The sequence below is a fragment of the Leptosomus discolor genome, chromosome 4, assembly GCF_034619465.1.
Source record: "Leptosomus discolor isolate bLepDis1 chromosome 4, bLepDis1.hap2, whole genome shotgun sequence".
Classification (NCBI taxonomy): Eukaryota; Metazoa; Chordata; class Aves; order Leptosomiformes; family Leptosomidae; genus Leptosomus; species Leptosomus discolor.
In genome coordinates, this window is record NC_141394.1 from 63,308,695 (window position 1) to 63,326,839 (window position 18,145).

Sequence of the window (18,145 nt, forward strand, 5' to 3'; positions counted from 1 at the left end):
TGACATCCCTCAAAAATGAGGGCTATTAGGGGGTTATCTTTCTTACAAGCAGAAGTCTTTCTGCAAGAGCATTCTGAGTCTGGAGTACTACAAAATCAAGAAAACAGAGGAGAGAAATTCTGCAAATGAGAAGCAGAACTGGGGAAAAGATTCTGTTCGGTTCATCTACACTAGCAGTTGTATATCTCTAACTATTAACAATACTATGAAAATGATGGAGTTTCCAATATCACTAATGATTCTTTTAATCAGTGGGTTTAAATTATAGTACTTGTTCATTTAATTTTCATTATTTGCTATTTGTCTGTGCAAACAAGATGCTGTTTTCAGCAACGGTTTGCCAAGAAGCCTGAGAGGACATGCAAGATTGTGATATATCACAGACACAGAACCACAGAATCACAAAATGGTTTGGGTTGAAAGGGACCTCAAAGATCATCTGGTTCCAAGTCCCCCTGCCATGGGCAGGGACACCTTCCACTAGACCAGGTTGCTCAAAACCCCATCCAGCCTGGCCTTGAACACTGCCAGGGAGGGGGCAGCCACAGCTTCTCTGGGCAACCTGTTCCAGTGTCTCACCACCCTCACAGGAAAGAACTTCTTCCTTGTATCTAGTCTAAACCTGCCCTCTCCCAGCTTTTAACCATTACCCTAGTTCTATCACTGCAGGCCTTTGTAAAAAGTCCCTCCCCAGCCTTCTTGTAGGCCATGTTCAGGTACTGGAAGGCCACTATAAGGTCTCTCTTCCAGGCTGAACAACCCCGATCTCTTAGCTTGTCCTCGTAGGAAAGGTGTTCCAACCCTCTGACCATCTTGGTAGTCCTCCTCTGGACCCGCTCCAACAGGTACATGTCTTTCTTACACTGGGGGCCCCAGAGCTGGATGCAGCACTGCAGGTGGGGTCTCACCAGAGCAGGTAGAGGGGCAGAATCACCTCCCTCGACCTGCTGGACACGCTGCTTTTGATGCAGCCCAGGATACCATTTGCTTTCTGCGCTGTGAGCGCACATTGCTGGCTCATGTCCAGCTTTTTCATCCACTAAGTCCTTCTCCCCAGGACTGCTCTCAATCCACTCGTTGCCCAGCCTGTATCTGTGCTGGGGATTGCCCTGACCCAGGTGCAGGACCTTGCACTTGGCCTTGTTGAACTTCGTGACGTTCGCCTGGGCCCACCTCTCCAGCCTGTCCAGGTCCCTCTGGATGGCCTCCCTTCCCTCCAGCGTGTCGACCTCACCACACAGCTTGGTGTTGTCAGCAAACTTGCTGAGGGTGCACTCGATCCCACTGTCCATGTCACTGACAAAGATGCTAAACAGCATTGGTCCCAGCACCGACCCCTCAGGAATGCTACTTGTCACTGGTCTCCACTCAGACATCGAGCCATTTATCGCTACTCTTTGATCGTGACCTGCCAGCCAATTTCTTATCCACTGAGTGATCCAACTATCAAATCCATGTCTTTCCAATTTGGAGACCAGGATGTTGTGCAGGACAGTGTCGACTGACAACATAAACCACAGAAAAATATGAACAAAGAGGAAAGACAAAAGTACCCTCTAGAGCACTACAGTTATAGAATGCCTAGAGATGAGGAACAGCTAATCTAGAAGAAAATCAGTTATAATTTGGAGAAAATGTCTGATTTATAATTTGCAGGTAAAATGTATGAACTCTGTGTTTATCAAACTAAAGTTCCATACTAAAGGTAGCTGCTCTCCTGGACTTTTTTTTTGTATGATATAACAAGAAGCATTTATTAAACTTGATAATCTTACATTCAAAGAGAGTTCCTGCTGGGTTTAGATGTGGCCTGTGTTTTTTCCCATATAAGCCGTTCATTAAGCACCTGGAACAGAAAAGTCAGTGGTGAGGCTGAGGCATCACCTGCTCAAAGGGATGCGAAGTTGTCAAAGGAGGATCTCTCAGCCATTTCGGAGAACAGAAGGACACTCTGCCTGAATGCCAAACCACAGATAAACCTTAACAGCGGGGAAATTGTGGTAAGAGATGAGGCACACATATTTTGTGTTGTCTTGTGCTGTTTGTTGTGTTATTTAAAACAAAGAGTAATTGTGGGTTAAACTGCTCGAATACTCCATGCAATTATACTTGAACTCTGTCTGGAAAATCTAAGTCCTGAGAGCACTCGCCGTGTTAAGATTGCAACAAAGATTGCACATGATGTGCCTCAAGGTAGACCTGATCAGTGGGGACATACCATGCAGTGGCTGTGGCCTCAGGGCTGCAGAGGGTGTGGCTGAGCCATGGAGGCATCTGGAAGGGTGTGGAGAGCCATGAGGGTAGGTGCTTGGGTTTCAGTGCTGATGGAGAAGTCTGCACAGGCAGCGAGAAAAAGAAGCCAGACCAAGTCCTGGGTTGTAACATTATTTACACCTTCATGAACTGACAATAGAGATCTGTGCCCAAAGCGGGACGTGTAACAGTACCATGTTTTGAGAAGATGGTTTTCCACCTCTTTGTCCTCCTGCCGTGTCTTACTTTACACATGCAATGTGAATGTGTATGTAATTCGTGGGGTTTTTGTCACATCCAAATAATACCTACGGTGGATGAAAAATTGGACATGAGCCAACAATGTGCACTTGCAGCCCACAAAGCCAACCGTATCCTGGGCTGCATCAAAAGAAAGCGTGGCCAGCAGGTCGAGGGAGGCGATTCTCCCCCTCTACTCTGCTCTGGTGAGACCCCACTTGCAGTGCTGCGTACAGCTCTGGGGCCCCCAGTGTAAGAAAGACATGGACCTGTTGGAGCGGGTCCAGAGGAGGGTCACAAAGATGATCAAGGGGCTGGAGCACCTCCCCTATGAGGACAGGCTGAGAGAGCTGGCGTTGTTCAGCTTAGAGAAGAGAAGGCTCTAGGGAGAGCTCATAGCGGCCTTCCAGTACTTCAAGGGGGCCTACAGGAAAGGTGGGGACTTTTTACCAAGGCCAGTTGCAACAGGACAGGGGACGGCAGTTTTAAACTGGAAGAGGGTGATTTAGGCTGGACTTAAGGAAGAAATTTTTTTACTATGGGGGTGGTGAGACACTGGAACAGGTTGCCCAGAGAAGCTGTGGCTGCCCCCTTCCTGGCAGTGTTCAAGGCCAGGTTGGATGGGGCTTTGAATAACCTGGTCTGGTAGGAGGTGTCCCTGCCCATGGCAGGGGGGGTGGAACTAGATGATCTTTAAAGATCCTTTCCAACCCAACCCATTCTATGATTCTATATTAAAGTCTCTACTGCAGTACAGTATTCCGATGCCCGTCCCCTCATCAACTGCTCTGCCGGTACGTCTGGCTGTTCAGTGCCCGGGACAGCAGCAGAGCCCTGATGTTACTTATGTGGAGGACCCTGCTCTGGGTACAGCCCCAGGCAGGTGCCTGTGCTGTGACCTACGCTCTCCTCAGCAGACCAGCCCTCCTGCCCGGGCACCGCGGCCCTGCCCGACGCTCTCGGGGTACTCAGCCGCGTGCAGGCGCCCTGGGTCCCGGCACCGCTCCGCGGGCAGGGCCGCGCTAGGCCGCGGTCGGTGAGGCGCCGCCGCAGGCCCGGCTCCCGCAGGCCCGGGCCCGGGACGCGGCTGGGCGGCCCCGGCCGGCCGGCAAGAGGCGGCCTCAGGCCCCGCCTCTCCCCGCAAGCTCCTCGGCGGAAGACCGGGGCGGGCGGAGCCGGTCGTCGCCGCATGCCGCCGCGGCCCGCCGGAGCCATGAGCTCCCACCGCAGCGAGAGCGACTGGCAGGGGCTGGTGAGCGAGGTGAGGCGGCGAGGCGGGGGCAGCCGCGGGCCGGGGCGCCCTGCCTGCCGCGGCGTGGCCTGGACGCCGGGCACCAGCCCCTCCTGGGGCCGCGGGGGAAGAGGGGCGGGCGGGCCGGCCCCCCACGGCGCTTGGCTGCTGCCCTGCTCCTTGGGGGAACTGCCGGGGCGAGGGTCAGAGCCGGCGGGAGGGCACTCGGCCCGACGCGGGGCCGAGAGGGACCCCGACCCCCGCTGCTGGGGCGGTGACAGGTGGAGCCGGCGGGGGCGGGGGTTCGCTGATCTGTAGCCTGGCAAGGCTGCGCTGTACGGCCACGTCTGCCGTGTGGCACAGCCCTGCCACGAACCGCCTTCACGCCGCCGGGCCCGACCCCCCCTGCATGCTGCCAAATACCAGGGACGAGTGTCTGCCAACTTCTCGCGTGTATTAACTGCCGTGCGGCTGCCAGAAAACAGGGGTTTAGGCGCTGAGCCTGCTGTTGGCTTGAAATCGCCAGGGATCCACCTGTGGCGGTGGCCGGTGGGGCTGAGGCCTCGGGCCTCCCACTGCTGCCGGCTGGAAGTGGGGTCCAGCAGCAGCGCAGCTGGCGTGGGTGCTGGGCCTGCTCCTGCGAGTTCGCTCCTCTGGCGTGTGCTTTGGGTTTTTACTTCGCTTGCATCACAGATGAAAGGGTTTTATGGCCCATGGTGACATTTATAAAATGGGAGAAAAATCTGTAATAGCACCGCGGCCTTGAGCTTCAACAGGTAGAGGATTTTCAGAATATAAGAGTAGAAAATTTTATTATCTACTATGTCCACGTTAAAGGATCCACAGTGTTTACAGGTACCCATTTTCACGTAGGATAAGTTACCAAACTCAAAACAACTTGAGGTCAGTATAACTTAAAGTAATATTGTCAAAGTCAAGTCTGTTTAATAGGCAGAATCATGAAGTTTGAAGGAGGTTGGCATGCTGATTTTTGCATTGCATTTTGCATTGCATTAATTTTGCATAACTATAAAAATAGTATTTTTGTGTTTACAGCTAGCAAACAAAACTTATGTGCAAATGGCATGGGCCTAGATGAACCAGACTGGGTCTACTGTCCTAGAATACAATGCATACAGGTGAATTCCTGTAATTTCAGGAGGGCTTTGCCTTTGTTACATTATGCGAGCATGGCTTAAGGCCCTGACCTGTCAAAAATATTTGTGAGTCCAGGGTCCTGAACCTGCCACTTCTCCCAGTGATTTCCATGGGAATTTGTATGGGCCCAGATCTGTGCTGCTACGGTACATCCAGAATCGGAGTCTACCTATGCACAAAGTGCTTGCAAACACACAAAATAATCCAGAAGAAAGTGAAAAGTGTACTTTCAGTAATATTCTGGTTGTGCAGAGTTTTATTTCGGGGTGGGGGTGGCAGAGAAGGGTAAGAGATAGAAACAATTCACAAGGTCTGTTCAAAGGAAATGTCCCTATTCATTTAGAATTACTTTGGAACATTTTTATTTTTTATATGATTTGACCTAAAAACGCAATCCTGAAATTGAACACTTCATTCTGGTTTAGGGGCATCTTGATTGTAGCGAAGTTTAATGACTGTGCTAAGCTACATTCGTGCAAATACTTAAGCATACATCTAATTTCTTTTTTTCAGGAACAATTAGAGGCCTAGTGATTTATATTCCATTTTCCCTTCCTTTCTCTCTGTTCCCACAGCACGCTTACAGCCTGTTTTTCTGTGTGAATTCTGTAACACATGCTGTCAGGGTATAGGCTTCCCTCTTTTGCCTTCCTTTTCCTTTGACTGTTGTGATTAATTTCGTGCGATGTACCCATTAACTCCAGCATCCTAATGGGTCTGTGAGAAAGTGGCTCTAACTTCTGAAGTAACTTGTAATAAGTTTTTTCCAGTTTACTGTATCCCTCAGTGATACAGAGCTTCTCCAGGCCTCTTGGCTTCAGTGTCTGATGGGTAATTGAAGTTTTGTTCCCTAAGCATTTCATAAACATTTTGAAGTGCTTTCAAAATATAGGATAACATAGGCACGAAAATACATGGTAGCTCTAAACAAATATTCTCACCTTGCTAATGCTGGACAGTTAAAACATAGAATGCGTTTCAAAATCTTTGTATAAAAGACCAGAAGCTGGTGGGTTCAGATCCATGGTCACATTCTTTTTCATTTCCACAAGCTCAGCCCTCCAAATTTGAAAGCTAGGAGTAATTGAAATACTTGTCAAAGCAACTGTAATATTGTTAGAAGTCTTAGGTATTGCAGGTGTTGAGAAAAGCAATGGGATGTATTTTTGGTCCTTACATATAGGTACATAAAGCTGTATATTTTTGACCTTTCTTTATTAGATAAGAAGAATGCTAGTTGTTTTTGGTGTGTTCCAGTCTTTTTCTGTGTTTACTCTTTATTTTTCCTTTTGACTTTTGTTCCATTTCACTGCCTTTTGCTCTGTACACTTTCACATATCTTTCTCTGCTTTTATTATGCTCATCACCAACTTGTTGCTTGTTCTTTTGCCTCCATGGTTAGGTATTTTTCCATTTACTCTACAGCCACTTGCATTTCAGGCCCAGTGTGCCCTGAACAATCTTTGCACCATGTGTACCTTGAACATTATTTAAACTAACTCTGAATAGGATGACATAGGAAGGCATACCGGGACAAAGCCAACTTAGCAAATACTGAAGGAGCAGAAGGAGTCATTATTTCCATTGATAATCTTGCAAACTAAATGCAAAAGAACAAGCTTCAGGAGTGAGAATACACATAATTTTGCTCATTCTTTAGCTGAGTTCAAGTATTGATGGTGGATGAGTATTTATAAAAGTAAAGTACTCTGTTGGGTTACCACATAATTTTTGCTTGGAGTCTGGGTTTTTGTCTAACATGTACCTTACTGAATGAGCCGTGTTTAGGATATTTAAAAGCCTGTGTGAAGCTGTGTGGTGAAGACCTGATCAATAACTGCTTGTTTGACACAAATGAAACTGAGCTGTAGCAAGAACTTTCTTGCTGACTGGACTGAGATGGCGGCCTAAGTCCTCTAGAAAGAAGTGATCTTCATAAATCTCAAAATACTGTCCCAAGAGTACAGCCCATTGCTTTGAACGTGCCTTCGAATATCTCTTATTTTAAAAAAATAAAATCCTTGATGCAAACAAAATACCTCTCCCATCTGGAAGAGGATGAAAAGAGGAAAGTGTGACAGTTATTAGTTGCTTTTCTGAGTGCACTGCTAGAAAGCAGTCATGGAAGGGTACTATACTTGTCACTGAGGAGAACAAAATTCTTGAAAATAGTTTTGGTCATCAAAATCTTGGTTGCAGGGTTTTGTTGTTTGCTTTTAAGTGTTTTTAAATGTCCATACTTACTTCTTAGCCTGACAGCCATGTTTATGGGTATGCTAAGCTGTCAACTTACACAAACTCATGTGAGTCAACTCTTTAGTGGCGTAGTTTTCCTGTCTGTAAGGGAGATGAAACATAACTAAAACCCATGAATATGAATGAAAAACATGATATATGAGCTTTGTTTGAGGGTGGTTGGGGGCTTCTTTTTGAAAGGTTGTAGAAGCTTCCAACTCTGTATGTTCTGCTGTGGAGAACAGTGTGATTTCAGTTTTTGCCTGAGTTCCATGTAATCTAACTTGGAATCATTTGATCCAAGGATGATGATAGAATCAGTGATGGAGAAAGGAGTAGGTGGTGGCATGATCTTGGGGTGAATGAGTTGAACAGTACTGACAGGTCATGTGTGGTAGGGAAAACACACATTTACATAATGTGCAAGGCCTCTTCTGTCCTTACTTTAGAGAGCTGACTTCTACGAGTTTGGTCTCCTTTCTGCTAAAGTTAGTGAGCGTGCTTCCATTCACTTCATTGAGAGTTGGCACTAGTCCTAATTTAATACTGCTTGGAGAACATGTACTTTTGGCGGTGTTTTCCACTGGAAGCAAGGAAGGTTTCCTAGGAAACCCGTAAGACTAGAGTGGTTGCCCTCTGTCCTTTCTGCTAGCTTCTCCCTCGGATTTGCCAACTTCTAGAATTAAATCCAATGTCAAAATGCTTCTCTTTTCCTTGTCACCTCCCACACATTAGAGCATTTACTGAATGCTATTTACAGCTACTCATATGTGACTGTGCCTCCTAAAATTAGTTTGAAGAAATTTAGTCTCCATTTAATTTTCATTCTCAAGAGGCTATTTCTTGATTATTAACTGTGTATGGTCTTTGGCATCACAGAGGGAATTGATATGCTTGTGCTCTTGAGATCCCTTGCCTAGTAATTGCCAACTTATAACTTGGAGAAAGTGTTTTGGGGAATTACTTATTAAATGCACAACTATTGAGCAGTAGTTGTAGTTGAAATAGCTAAATGTTCCAGATATGAATTCTGAATAAGAGTGAGAAACCTAACATGCTTGTAATTGGCAGAGCATACCTCTCTCGTTGGTTGCACAGGGTTTTTTTTATGTGGACAAGAGAGAAGAGGAAGAAAAATTAGTGAGATTTTCATGTTTATAATGAAACATCTCTCTAACTGTCTGTCATGTTACCTTTTCAAACGGAGTGTGAAATGTAATGCACCAAACCTAAATGAGCAGACCTGATAGGCTGTGGAGCCACTAATTTCAGAGCTTTTTTTAAATGTTGGCCAGTGACTGTAGGGAGGAACAGAGGGGAGTGGATGCTCTGAGGTCCCTAGATGATTGGGTTGGCATCGTAGTGGCTTTGTCATTCAGAAAAGGATGTGGAAGTGCTAAAAGGACTGTGACTGTGACTTACTACTCTCCAAAGTTCTAGGGAGCTATGGGAGAGGTGCTATGGAGACCTGCATGCTGGGCTTTGAGGCAACAAAGCAAGTGTTTGCTTCTCATATTTCCGTGTTCCAGGTTGGACTAAGATACCCACAGGGATGCTGAGAAACAAACACGGAGAAATTAATAATGTAATCCAATGCACAGCATATAAAACTTTTAAGGGCTGGGCCACATCACGAAATAGTGTTATTTTGACTAATCAAATTGGATGATGGTAATTCCTAAATGACGACTGAAGGTGATGTGGTATAATACTGTCATCAAGGCAAGATGTGGTGTTCTGGGGAGCTGCTTGTATCACTTATATCATCAAGAAATGATACCAGCCTGCTTTGTGTTTCAGCAGTCGGGAGGTAGCTAGTGAAGCAAGCGCTGGGCAGCAGGAAAAGCAGAGTTGATATTGTGGGATAAAACCAAGGACGCTGCATTGTCTCAGGTTTTATCAGAGATGAGAACATGAGATGAGGTGGCAGGCAAATGGCCAATAATTGTGTATTTCTCTGGGTTTGAGTGCTTGACTCTTTCAGATAAGTTGAACAGTTTAATCTGAAGTCAAGGGGAGCAACGTTACTGAAACACAATCACCAAACACCCCGAATAGTGATGTTGCAATGCATTTTGGGACTCTTCAGTTTGTCAGTTCCACAACAGAATTGCCTCCAAGAGTACAGTGACAAGAAATTTGGTAAAACTTCAAGCAGTTCAATAGCAGTTGGGTCTCTTGTCTGAAAGATGGTGAGTAGAGTTCATAGTTTCTCTGAGAGCACAGTGGATGATAGGTTTCCAGGCCCACATGCGATGTGGTGGCCCATCGGCATTTGGGAGGACACTAGGTCCTGGAGTGTTGAGAGAACACAAAAAGTAATCCACAGTGATTCCGACGCACAGTTTGGACATAGTATCTCTGCTTTTACCCTCAGAAAGTTAGATATCTCCCTTCTTGACATTAACTGCCATTAAATCCCAAGCATAGGCCTGTAATTTGCTCAAATTTAAAATAAATTATTTTGTGATAGGAATTTGGTGTGTTTGTTGGTTTAAAAAAAGAAAGTCTAAAACCTTGACAGTGTCCCAGCTTCATCAGATTATTAGACCATGTCTACGGCGTTGTTAATGAGATCTATCCAGATTTGTCACTAAAAATAGCAATGGACAAATAGTAAGTGTTCTATGTAGAGGGTCACCTTGGAGCAGTTACACTCTCCTGTAATGTCAGTCTCTTTTTACTCAATCTCACTAAAGTAGTTATCTGGCTGTAAAGCAGTTCAGGCAGTAATGTAGAATGTCATATATATTCCTTTAATTATTATGATCTTCCTTGTAGCAATTATAATTTGCTTTATTGCAGATAACAGTGAATTGGTAGATAAAAGTCACCCGACACATATGAAAAGTTGTACGTTGTAGCTTTTAGATTGAAAGTGTAACAGCTGGCTTTTGGTTGACTTTGTTTTTTAAACTCAAAGATTATTTTGGAACATCAATTAAAAAGAAACAAAAGAGAGTAAGAATATTTTGTAGCAACTGTAGTGCGTAACAGATTTCACTTGTTTGTTTCACTGATACACAGTGCATGAGATCACGGCTTTCCTTCAGTTGCAGAGGAAGAAACCGTTGTGTGAATGCCAGCAGTGTCTGTTGAATGCTTTTTCTCAGACTATATAAGAAAATTTTCCTTATTGCTTGCATTGCTCCAAAAAGACTGTTAAAGTCCTATGTTCCTTTTAACAGCATACCAATTTTGCTGCACCGACTTGTCCATAGATGGGAAATTGTTGGTGGGACTCAGTTTTTCCCTGAGTAGAATCCATTTCTGGTGTACAGTTGTTAGGTCAGTTTATGGCTATTATTAGTACTTTTTTTTTTTCAACATTCAGAAGCATATATATTGAATAACCTCTTCGAGTTCTGCCTTTGTATAATTTGTTTTTCCTTCAAAAATTGTAATGGGAATTGGAAACAGCTCTGTCAAGTAATGAAATTCCACAGAAATGCTGTGGCTCTATTGTTTCTTATACCATAAGCACGTGGAAACAAATTACGGTACATTATTACTATTTTTACCCATTTATTTGTCAAAGTCAATATATGCAAAAGGCAAAAATGGCTTCAAAAAGTCTTCTAGGTGGCAATTATTATAGTAAAATCCAATCAGTATATTGCTGAGGGATGCGAAGCCCCTTCCTTCCGTATGGCACATCATCAGTATATAATTTATCAAGTTAAACTGTACTTTAAACAAGGAGGAGATCATTATTCCTTTTCATGTAGACCCTGAACACAACTGTCCCCACAATCTGTTTATGGTCCGTTATCCTCAACCTAATAGATAATGGAGAATTCCCTTGCCCCCACCAGCGCTGCTGCAGAAAGTGAAGCCTTCTTTTATGCTTTCTGTGTGTCCTTTGTGGAGAGCTGTGACTCATGGCAGAAGCAAGATTTGTTTTGCACTAGGCCTGATAAGTATTATTTTTTACAGTCTTATCCACAGGCTCCAGCCAGCTTCCGACTCTCTCAGACCCCCTTTCATGTGCCAGCTCTGGTGGCAAGGCTGGGAGGTGCGTGCTGGTGGTGTGGGAGTCCTAAGGCCAGATGTCGAGCTTTGCTTCCCTCCCTCTGTGTACCTTGTATAGACTGTTCTACTCCACCTAGGTCTTGGCTGGATGGGCCAGCTTCATTCCTTCTGGCTGTTAAAGGAACAGGACAGGCTACTTGGTTCAGGGGTTTGGGCTGTTGTTTTTGAAAGTGATTGTGAAGTTTGCTGTTCCTCATTTTTATTTGCAATTTCTATATCAGATTGTTAGTATTTAAAGACAACTTAGGAAGGCGTATTTTAGAATAAGATATGAGATGAAACTGGAAAAAAAGAAGGGACATTGTCAGAGGCAAGTACTTCACTGTAAGGGAAGGAATTACTTTATCAAGTTTGAAGCAGTTTACGATGTCACTATAATCACTTACTGACAATATTAAAGTTTAGCTTCCGATACCTTTCAGTGCTTTATCAAGGGGCTTGACATTTGTGTGAGGTATCAGTAAGGACATAAGTACATAGGTACAGTTGCCTTTGTTGATGCCAATGCATCATAATCCAGAAAATTTATGGCAGGATTTCAAGTTCAGTATTGCCAGAATTAAAATTAATCCAAGGTGGAAGTGTCCTTTTTGAGAGTCAAATCCTTCTTGGAATTGCTTTTCTCATTCCCTTCCCGATTTTTGCAACTAAGCGTTTACCATTTTTGGAAAACGTTGGCTGTACTAACCTACCAAACTTGCTTTTCCCTTTCTCATTGACTTGAAAATGAGGTTAACAAAGTTAATTCCAAGCAAGTAGTATGTAAGAGTAATGATTTTTATCCAGAACAGCAGCACTGATTTGAACAGTATGGAAGTGCTGATGCTTTTGCTTTGTGCAAGAGCCCATAATGACGAAGTATTCTTGTCAGAGTATATAATGAAACTATAAATTGTTTTCATGACTGCTGTGATATTTGGTGTCTTGCAGAGCACATTCAGAAAGTATTTAGTGCCACGTCTTATGCGAGTAACATCAGAAATAGAAATATATGCTTTAGCATGGGCAGTGTCAGGTGATGGGTAAGAAGAATCTGCTGATTGAACATCACGTTAAGTGAAAAAAGTTGCCTGAAGCTTCTATAAGTAACACTCGGCCACCGCAGGGAAGGATGACGTATATACGTTACTTTCTCAGTGGGGAAAGGCAATGAGGCAGATCAGACTAATGCAGAACAGCTAAGATTTGCATGTTCTGCTTTGTGCGTGAGCCCTACGCAATAAGAGGCAGTGGCTGGAGGGGAAGGCTCACCTCTGCCTTCCCTCCCCATTCGGGTATTTGCAATATTCCTGCATTATCTCCCATTCTTTTGACTCAGCAAGCACATGTGTATAGTATTACAGCTTATTTAGTTCCTTTTACATCTGCCAGTAGGGTATCACACTGTAATTGTTTCAGTCTCGAGGTACATTTTGGTTGCCACTCATGCTACCCTTTCTGCTATAATATAGTCCTGTTTCACTGTCCGGGTGGGAGTCTGAGCCCAGAGGACATGCTGGTAGCAGGGAGGAGGAGGAGGAGGGAGTGGGGAATGAGGTGGGAAATGCTGGTGGCTAACTGGGAGTTGGGTGTTGTGGACAGAAGTAGAAAAGGGAATTTGCAAAGGCTTTCCTTCTAGAGGCCTTCCCATGGCTGCGGGTCAAATTGTGAGGTTCCTCATCCTATCCCATGTGAGGAAAAAGTGGAGAAACTTGAATTGCTGAATTTTTCGCACTCCGCTGATCAGGTGAGCATGTGGTCTTATAAATGGATTTCAGGCTTCTGATACAACAGATTGCTTTCCAGTGATAGTTATTAATAAGCTAAGCAACTTGTGGCAGACTTTGATCTTGCACAGAGAGTCTTCCTCCGTCTTTTCAGAGAAAAACTTAAGCCTCTTGAATCCAATACTGGCTGCGGTAGAGATGGCTTGTTACATTTATGTTTTTTTTCTCTTCTGCAGTATCTGGTGTGCAAAAGGAAGCTCGAAAGTAAAAAGGAGGCATTGCTAATTCTTTCCAAAGAGCTGGACACCTGTCAACAAGAAAGAGACCAATACAAGCTAATGGCCAACCAGTTACGTGAACGACACCAGTCTCTGAAAAAGAAGTATCGGGAGCTGATTGTAGGTTGTTCTTTATGAATACTGTATAATTAGGGGACAAGGGCGAGCCTCAAAAAAAATGGAAAGAAGTCCATAATGACTGCTCTAAAAATGTTTAGGTACTTGTTTACAGTAGTCCTGCAGTTGTACAGCCCTGATCATATTATTACTCATCTGTTCCGCATTGATGAGGTAGTGCCTGTTATATAAGACACAGAAAGACAGTGTGTGCTCTGAGGAAATTAGTTTCAGTCATAATTCCATTTAAAAACTGACTGCAGTATTATTATTCCACAGCAACTTAATGTACCGTTATGAAAAATAATGCAACATAAATTTGTAATGACCTGCTGTTCTAGAAATGTAAACAAATCTTTAGCCTTGGACAATTTTTTGAGTTGAAATTAATATTACTGGTATTAATCAAGATGCAGTATTTTAGAAACAATTTTGATAAGAGTTTAGTTAAAATACGTGCTTTAAAATTTGGTCCACAAAGTTAATATAGTTGCTGGCTTCAGAAATAAGTTGCCAATAAAATATGTCCTACATTTATTTGTAGGATGGGGACCCATCCTTTCCGCCTGAAAAGAGGAAACAGGTAGGATTTATTTTTCAGTTGACGTTATTTATCTGCTACAAAAGTACTTTGCAGTGATGTGAAGATACTAACTAAGAAGTCTGGTAAAAAGCAAGCATTTCTGTCTATTGAAAAGCTCAGTCTTTAAACTGTGGCTGCTTGCTCTTTTGTCTAAACGTGTTTCACTCTGAAATACTTGAACTATCGTTAATTAGAATATATGGCTATTGCTTTTGTGTTCATCTGAGACTGAAATTGGTCAGTGCACAGAGACTTGAGATTGTTCTCCTTGATGTTTATCCTTCTTGTATTAGGGCCTAAAATGGGTTCATGACAGGACTTCTCATACTTAAAAGCAATTTGGGAATGCATTGTCTGCATTCCATAATTGTTAATTTATTGTTGTGAGAACTGTTTTCCATTAGGTACTCTCCCAGGTCACTTGGGCTCTATGAGTTATAAAAGGTAAGAACAATGGTAATTGCATTTTATGGTTCCCCTGAAAAACTTTTTGCCTGCTCACTTTTTTTGTGTTCCCAGAGATCCATGTAGTGTGTCCCTGTTGTGGAGTGTTAGTTGTCATATCTTAAAATTATCTTAATTTTTAGATAAAATTGGCACCCAAAACACGATGAGTGAGCAGGGAGAGAAGGACAACCCAAAAGAACAAAAATTGGTACTGTAATTGCTAGTCCTGAAAGGTTTTAAACCATGTTTAAAACATGGTTATTGCATTCTCTTAAGGGACCAGAAGTTTTACTCATCATCCTTTCCCTGGGAGTTTGCATGTAGCTCTTGCTATTTTCTTAAAATTTTAGGGGCTCAGGATTTTGGTTGTTTTAAACTAAACTTTCAGAGGCAATATAATTACTCCTTCAGGCACTTAAACAAATAGCTGCCAAGAAGTCAGTAGATCAGTGTAGAATCATTTAACTTTCTCGTTATTTAGCATAATTTATTTGCAATTCTGTTATTTCAACAGAGTTCTAGTAAAAGTTTATGACCAGATATGGGTTTGTGCATTCTGATGCTAAAATTGGAGCTGAAGAATTAAAAGGGAAAAAAACCCCAACAATGCAGTATATGGGTCGTTACAGAGATAAGTAGGAAGGGAGATTTGTCACCCCATGGATGTTGTTCTAATTTGTCTTCCATCTTTCAAAACAAATAAATCTGACACTTGTTTCTAAAATACTAGCAAAATTTAGTCTAAATTCAGAAGCTGTGATTATATTAAGTTTTGGCAAATCTTACCATGGCAATTGTCTGGAAAGCCATTTAATAATCTAGCTGGGAGACTTTTTTTCTGAGCAAGTTATGTGTTCATGCTAGGTAACAGTGAAAGAAAATCTTGTTCTCAAATGGGGTCATTTATAGGTCTCCCCCAAGGACAATATATACTTTAGGGTGTACAGTAATAGGCTGTTAGTGCACTTCTTCAGTTTTCATTTTCCTGAGAAGTGTGTCTGTAGCATTCAAGGTAGATAATCTGGACTAGTAGTTTACTCTTCTGATGCTCTGAAAAATGCATCGAAGAATAGTAAAATGAAGTTACGAATATTTATCTATTATTACTGTACGTACATTTCTTACCATTTTCTCACCTAAGAAAGTGATGTTCTCTCTGCTCTTTTGCACTTCTTCCATCCCCTTTTTGCCCAGAAGCCTAGTTGCCTGCTGGGAGAATCATAGAATCATTTTTGTTGGAAAAGACTTAAGATCATCGTCCAACCATTACCCTAACACTGCCAAGCCCACCACTACATGTCCCTAAGCACCACATCTATACGTCTTTTGAACACCTCCAGGGATGGTGACTCCACCACCTCCTTGGGCAGCCTGTTCCAATGACTGACCACTCTTTCAATAAAGAAATTTTTCCTAATATCCAATCTAAACCTCCCCTGATGCAGCTTGAGGCCATTTCCTCTTGTCCTGTCATTAGTTACTTGGGAGAAGAGACCGACACCAGCTTCCCTACAACCTCCTTTCAGGTAGCTGTAGAGAGCAATAAGGTCTCCCCTCAGACTCCTCTTCACTAAGCCAAACAATCCCAGTTCCTTCAGATGCTCCTCATAAGACATGTTTTCCAGACCCCACACCAGCTAAGAAGTTTGTAGCCTCAGTCACTTTATAAAAAGAGAGACCCTGATCCTATAATGAATTTAGTGTGACACAAAATGCTTGCTGTTCTCATGGTCAGCAATGAGATGAAAAAATGATGTGCTGAACTATTTGCTATCTGTTACATTTCTTTACTGCAACGGAGAAATTACGGTTGAAATTGCAATGTGGAACCTTAAACGTAATAGGTGGTTTTGAATTGCTGCTTCCTTCTCCTTCATCTCTTCATTTTTCACCTTTATTATCAATTACGCTTTGTGACTTCTTAAAATACCCTGTTTGCCACTCTGTGCCTTCTCTTCCTGTTTTGCAACACAGCATTTTCATGTTGTGTATGAAAGTATCGTGTAACCAGGCAATTTCTATCAGCAAGCAGTTAACTCAGAGTGTGTTTTTGTAAAACTGGTGTTACTTAAAGGTATCTTAACATGCAGTGCTGTGCGGTGTTTTCCCTTTCAAAGCTGTGTGTGCAGTGGTACTCACCTCTGACACAATCCAAAGGTTGCTCCATGCGTATTGCCTTCTGCCGACCAACAAAAGCAGGAAATGAGAAACTGCTCCTGAAATCTCTTTTCCGGCAGTAGGTGTTATACCATTAATGTTGTTATTACAGCCTGTGAGCTGTCAGTGCCTTCCTAGCCCCTCTTACCAAACATTCACAATTAATGCTGCGGTTGAAGGTAGTTTTGTAATATCTTGTAGTGTCAGGTGTAGGGTAATTTTTGGATAAGGAATGGAGGGGTGAAATGTTTCAGGAGCATGGGAATAATGAAGAGTTTGTTTTGATGTTAAAATTCACCAGAGATGGCAAACAATAGACACTCCCCATTTTGAAAGGCATGTTAAAATGTCCCCCTCTCTACAGAGCCTCTATTGTGCATCCTGTATAAATTCTCCATTCTGCAGTGGTATCCATTTATATGCATTTGCTGCAGTACAGAACATTTTTGACATTGGCAAACAAATACTGGATATCTGTTGGACAGTGTTGGCATGCTGGAAAACTTAAAGAAAAAAGACATAGTTGGGATTTTTAGCTTGATTTATGCTGACTATTATTTTCTTCTACGTTGCTTAAATTTTCCGTATAACTTTAGTTTGGGAGGAGCTTTGTTGTTGAAATAACAGATCAGTGAATCCTTTGACCTTCTATATGAAATGGAAGTTCTTTCAATAGAAATGAGGTCCCCTGAATAAACAAAGGTGAAGTAAAATGCATGGTTAGGAAAATTCCTGTGCTGGGCCACAGTCCTAAATACGCTTTGCTTAATTTGATCTCAGTGAGACCACTCAGTTGGAGATAATGGATTTGCAGTGGGGCTGTGTGTCAAGAATAAAGCTGCAATGCATATGTTCACTGGTGAGAGCTTATATTTGTATTTTAAATGTATGAGGAATCAAATTAAATAGAGCTAAACATCACAAGATCACAGAATGGTTGAGGTGGGAGGGCAGCTCTTGAGCTCAACTAGTCCAATCCCCCTGCTCAAGCAGGGCCAGCTAGGGCAGGTTGCCCAGGACTGTGTCCAGTCAGGTTTTGAATATCTGCAAGGATGAAGACTCCACCGCCTCTCTGGGCAACCTGTTCCAGTGTTTGACCACTCTCACAGTGAAAAAGGGGGAGGGAGTGATGTTCAGATACCTGCAGATACTGGGTGGCTAAAGTCCCTTATGAGGACCAAGGCCTGTGAACATGAAGTTTCTTCCAGTTGTGTGAAGAAGGCCTTACCTACTACTTTGTGCTGATCAGAAGATCTATAGCAGATACCCAGTACAACAGCATGCATGTGGATCTGCCCACTAATCTTGACCCAAAAGCTTTCAGCTGACTCCTGACCTGTCCCAAGGCAGAGGTCCGTGCTTTCGAGCTACTCTCTCATGTAAAGGGCAACACTCGTCTTCGCCTTCCTGCTGTCCTTCCTAAAGAGCCTGTATCCTTCCATCACAGCACTCCTGTTGTGTGAGCTATCCCACCGTTTCTGTGTGATCCCAACGAGATTGTAGCCCTGTAACAGCATACAGACTTCAAAGTCTTCCCTGTGCTGCATGTGTTAAAGCAGAGGCCTCTGAGGGGCATCCAAATGTGACAGTTCCACAGTACAGGCTTGAGAGCTTTCCCCACAAGGCTGTTCTGCAGGCGCTTCCTTCTTCACATGCTGTGCTCAAAGGAAGTGCACTTCAATTCAGTTGCTTTGTGAATTGCTATGTC

General features: G+C 43.2%; 1 protein-coding gene across 3 annotated transcripts in view; it reads left to right on the forward strand.

The window, feature by feature from the left end:
* The first annotated feature begins 3,682 nt into the window (after positions 1-3,682).
* CCDC149 (coiled-coil domain containing 149) overlaps positions 3,683-18,145 on the forward strand; it is a 49,997-nt gene continuing 35,534 nt past the window's right edge. For 2 of the 3 annotated variants that reach the window (XM_086464358.1, XM_086464357.1), the window contains exons 1-3: positions 3,707-3,754; positions 13,092-13,253; positions 13,795-13,833. In XM_086464358.1, coding sequence (XP_086320484.1) covers positions 3,707-3,754; positions 13,092-13,253; positions 13,795-13,833 — 249 coding nt within the window. Of the gene's footprint in view, positions 3,755-13,091; positions 13,254-13,794; positions 13,834-18,145 lie in introns of all 3 variants that reach the window. The other variant, XM_086464356.1, reaches the window with a different exon arrangement.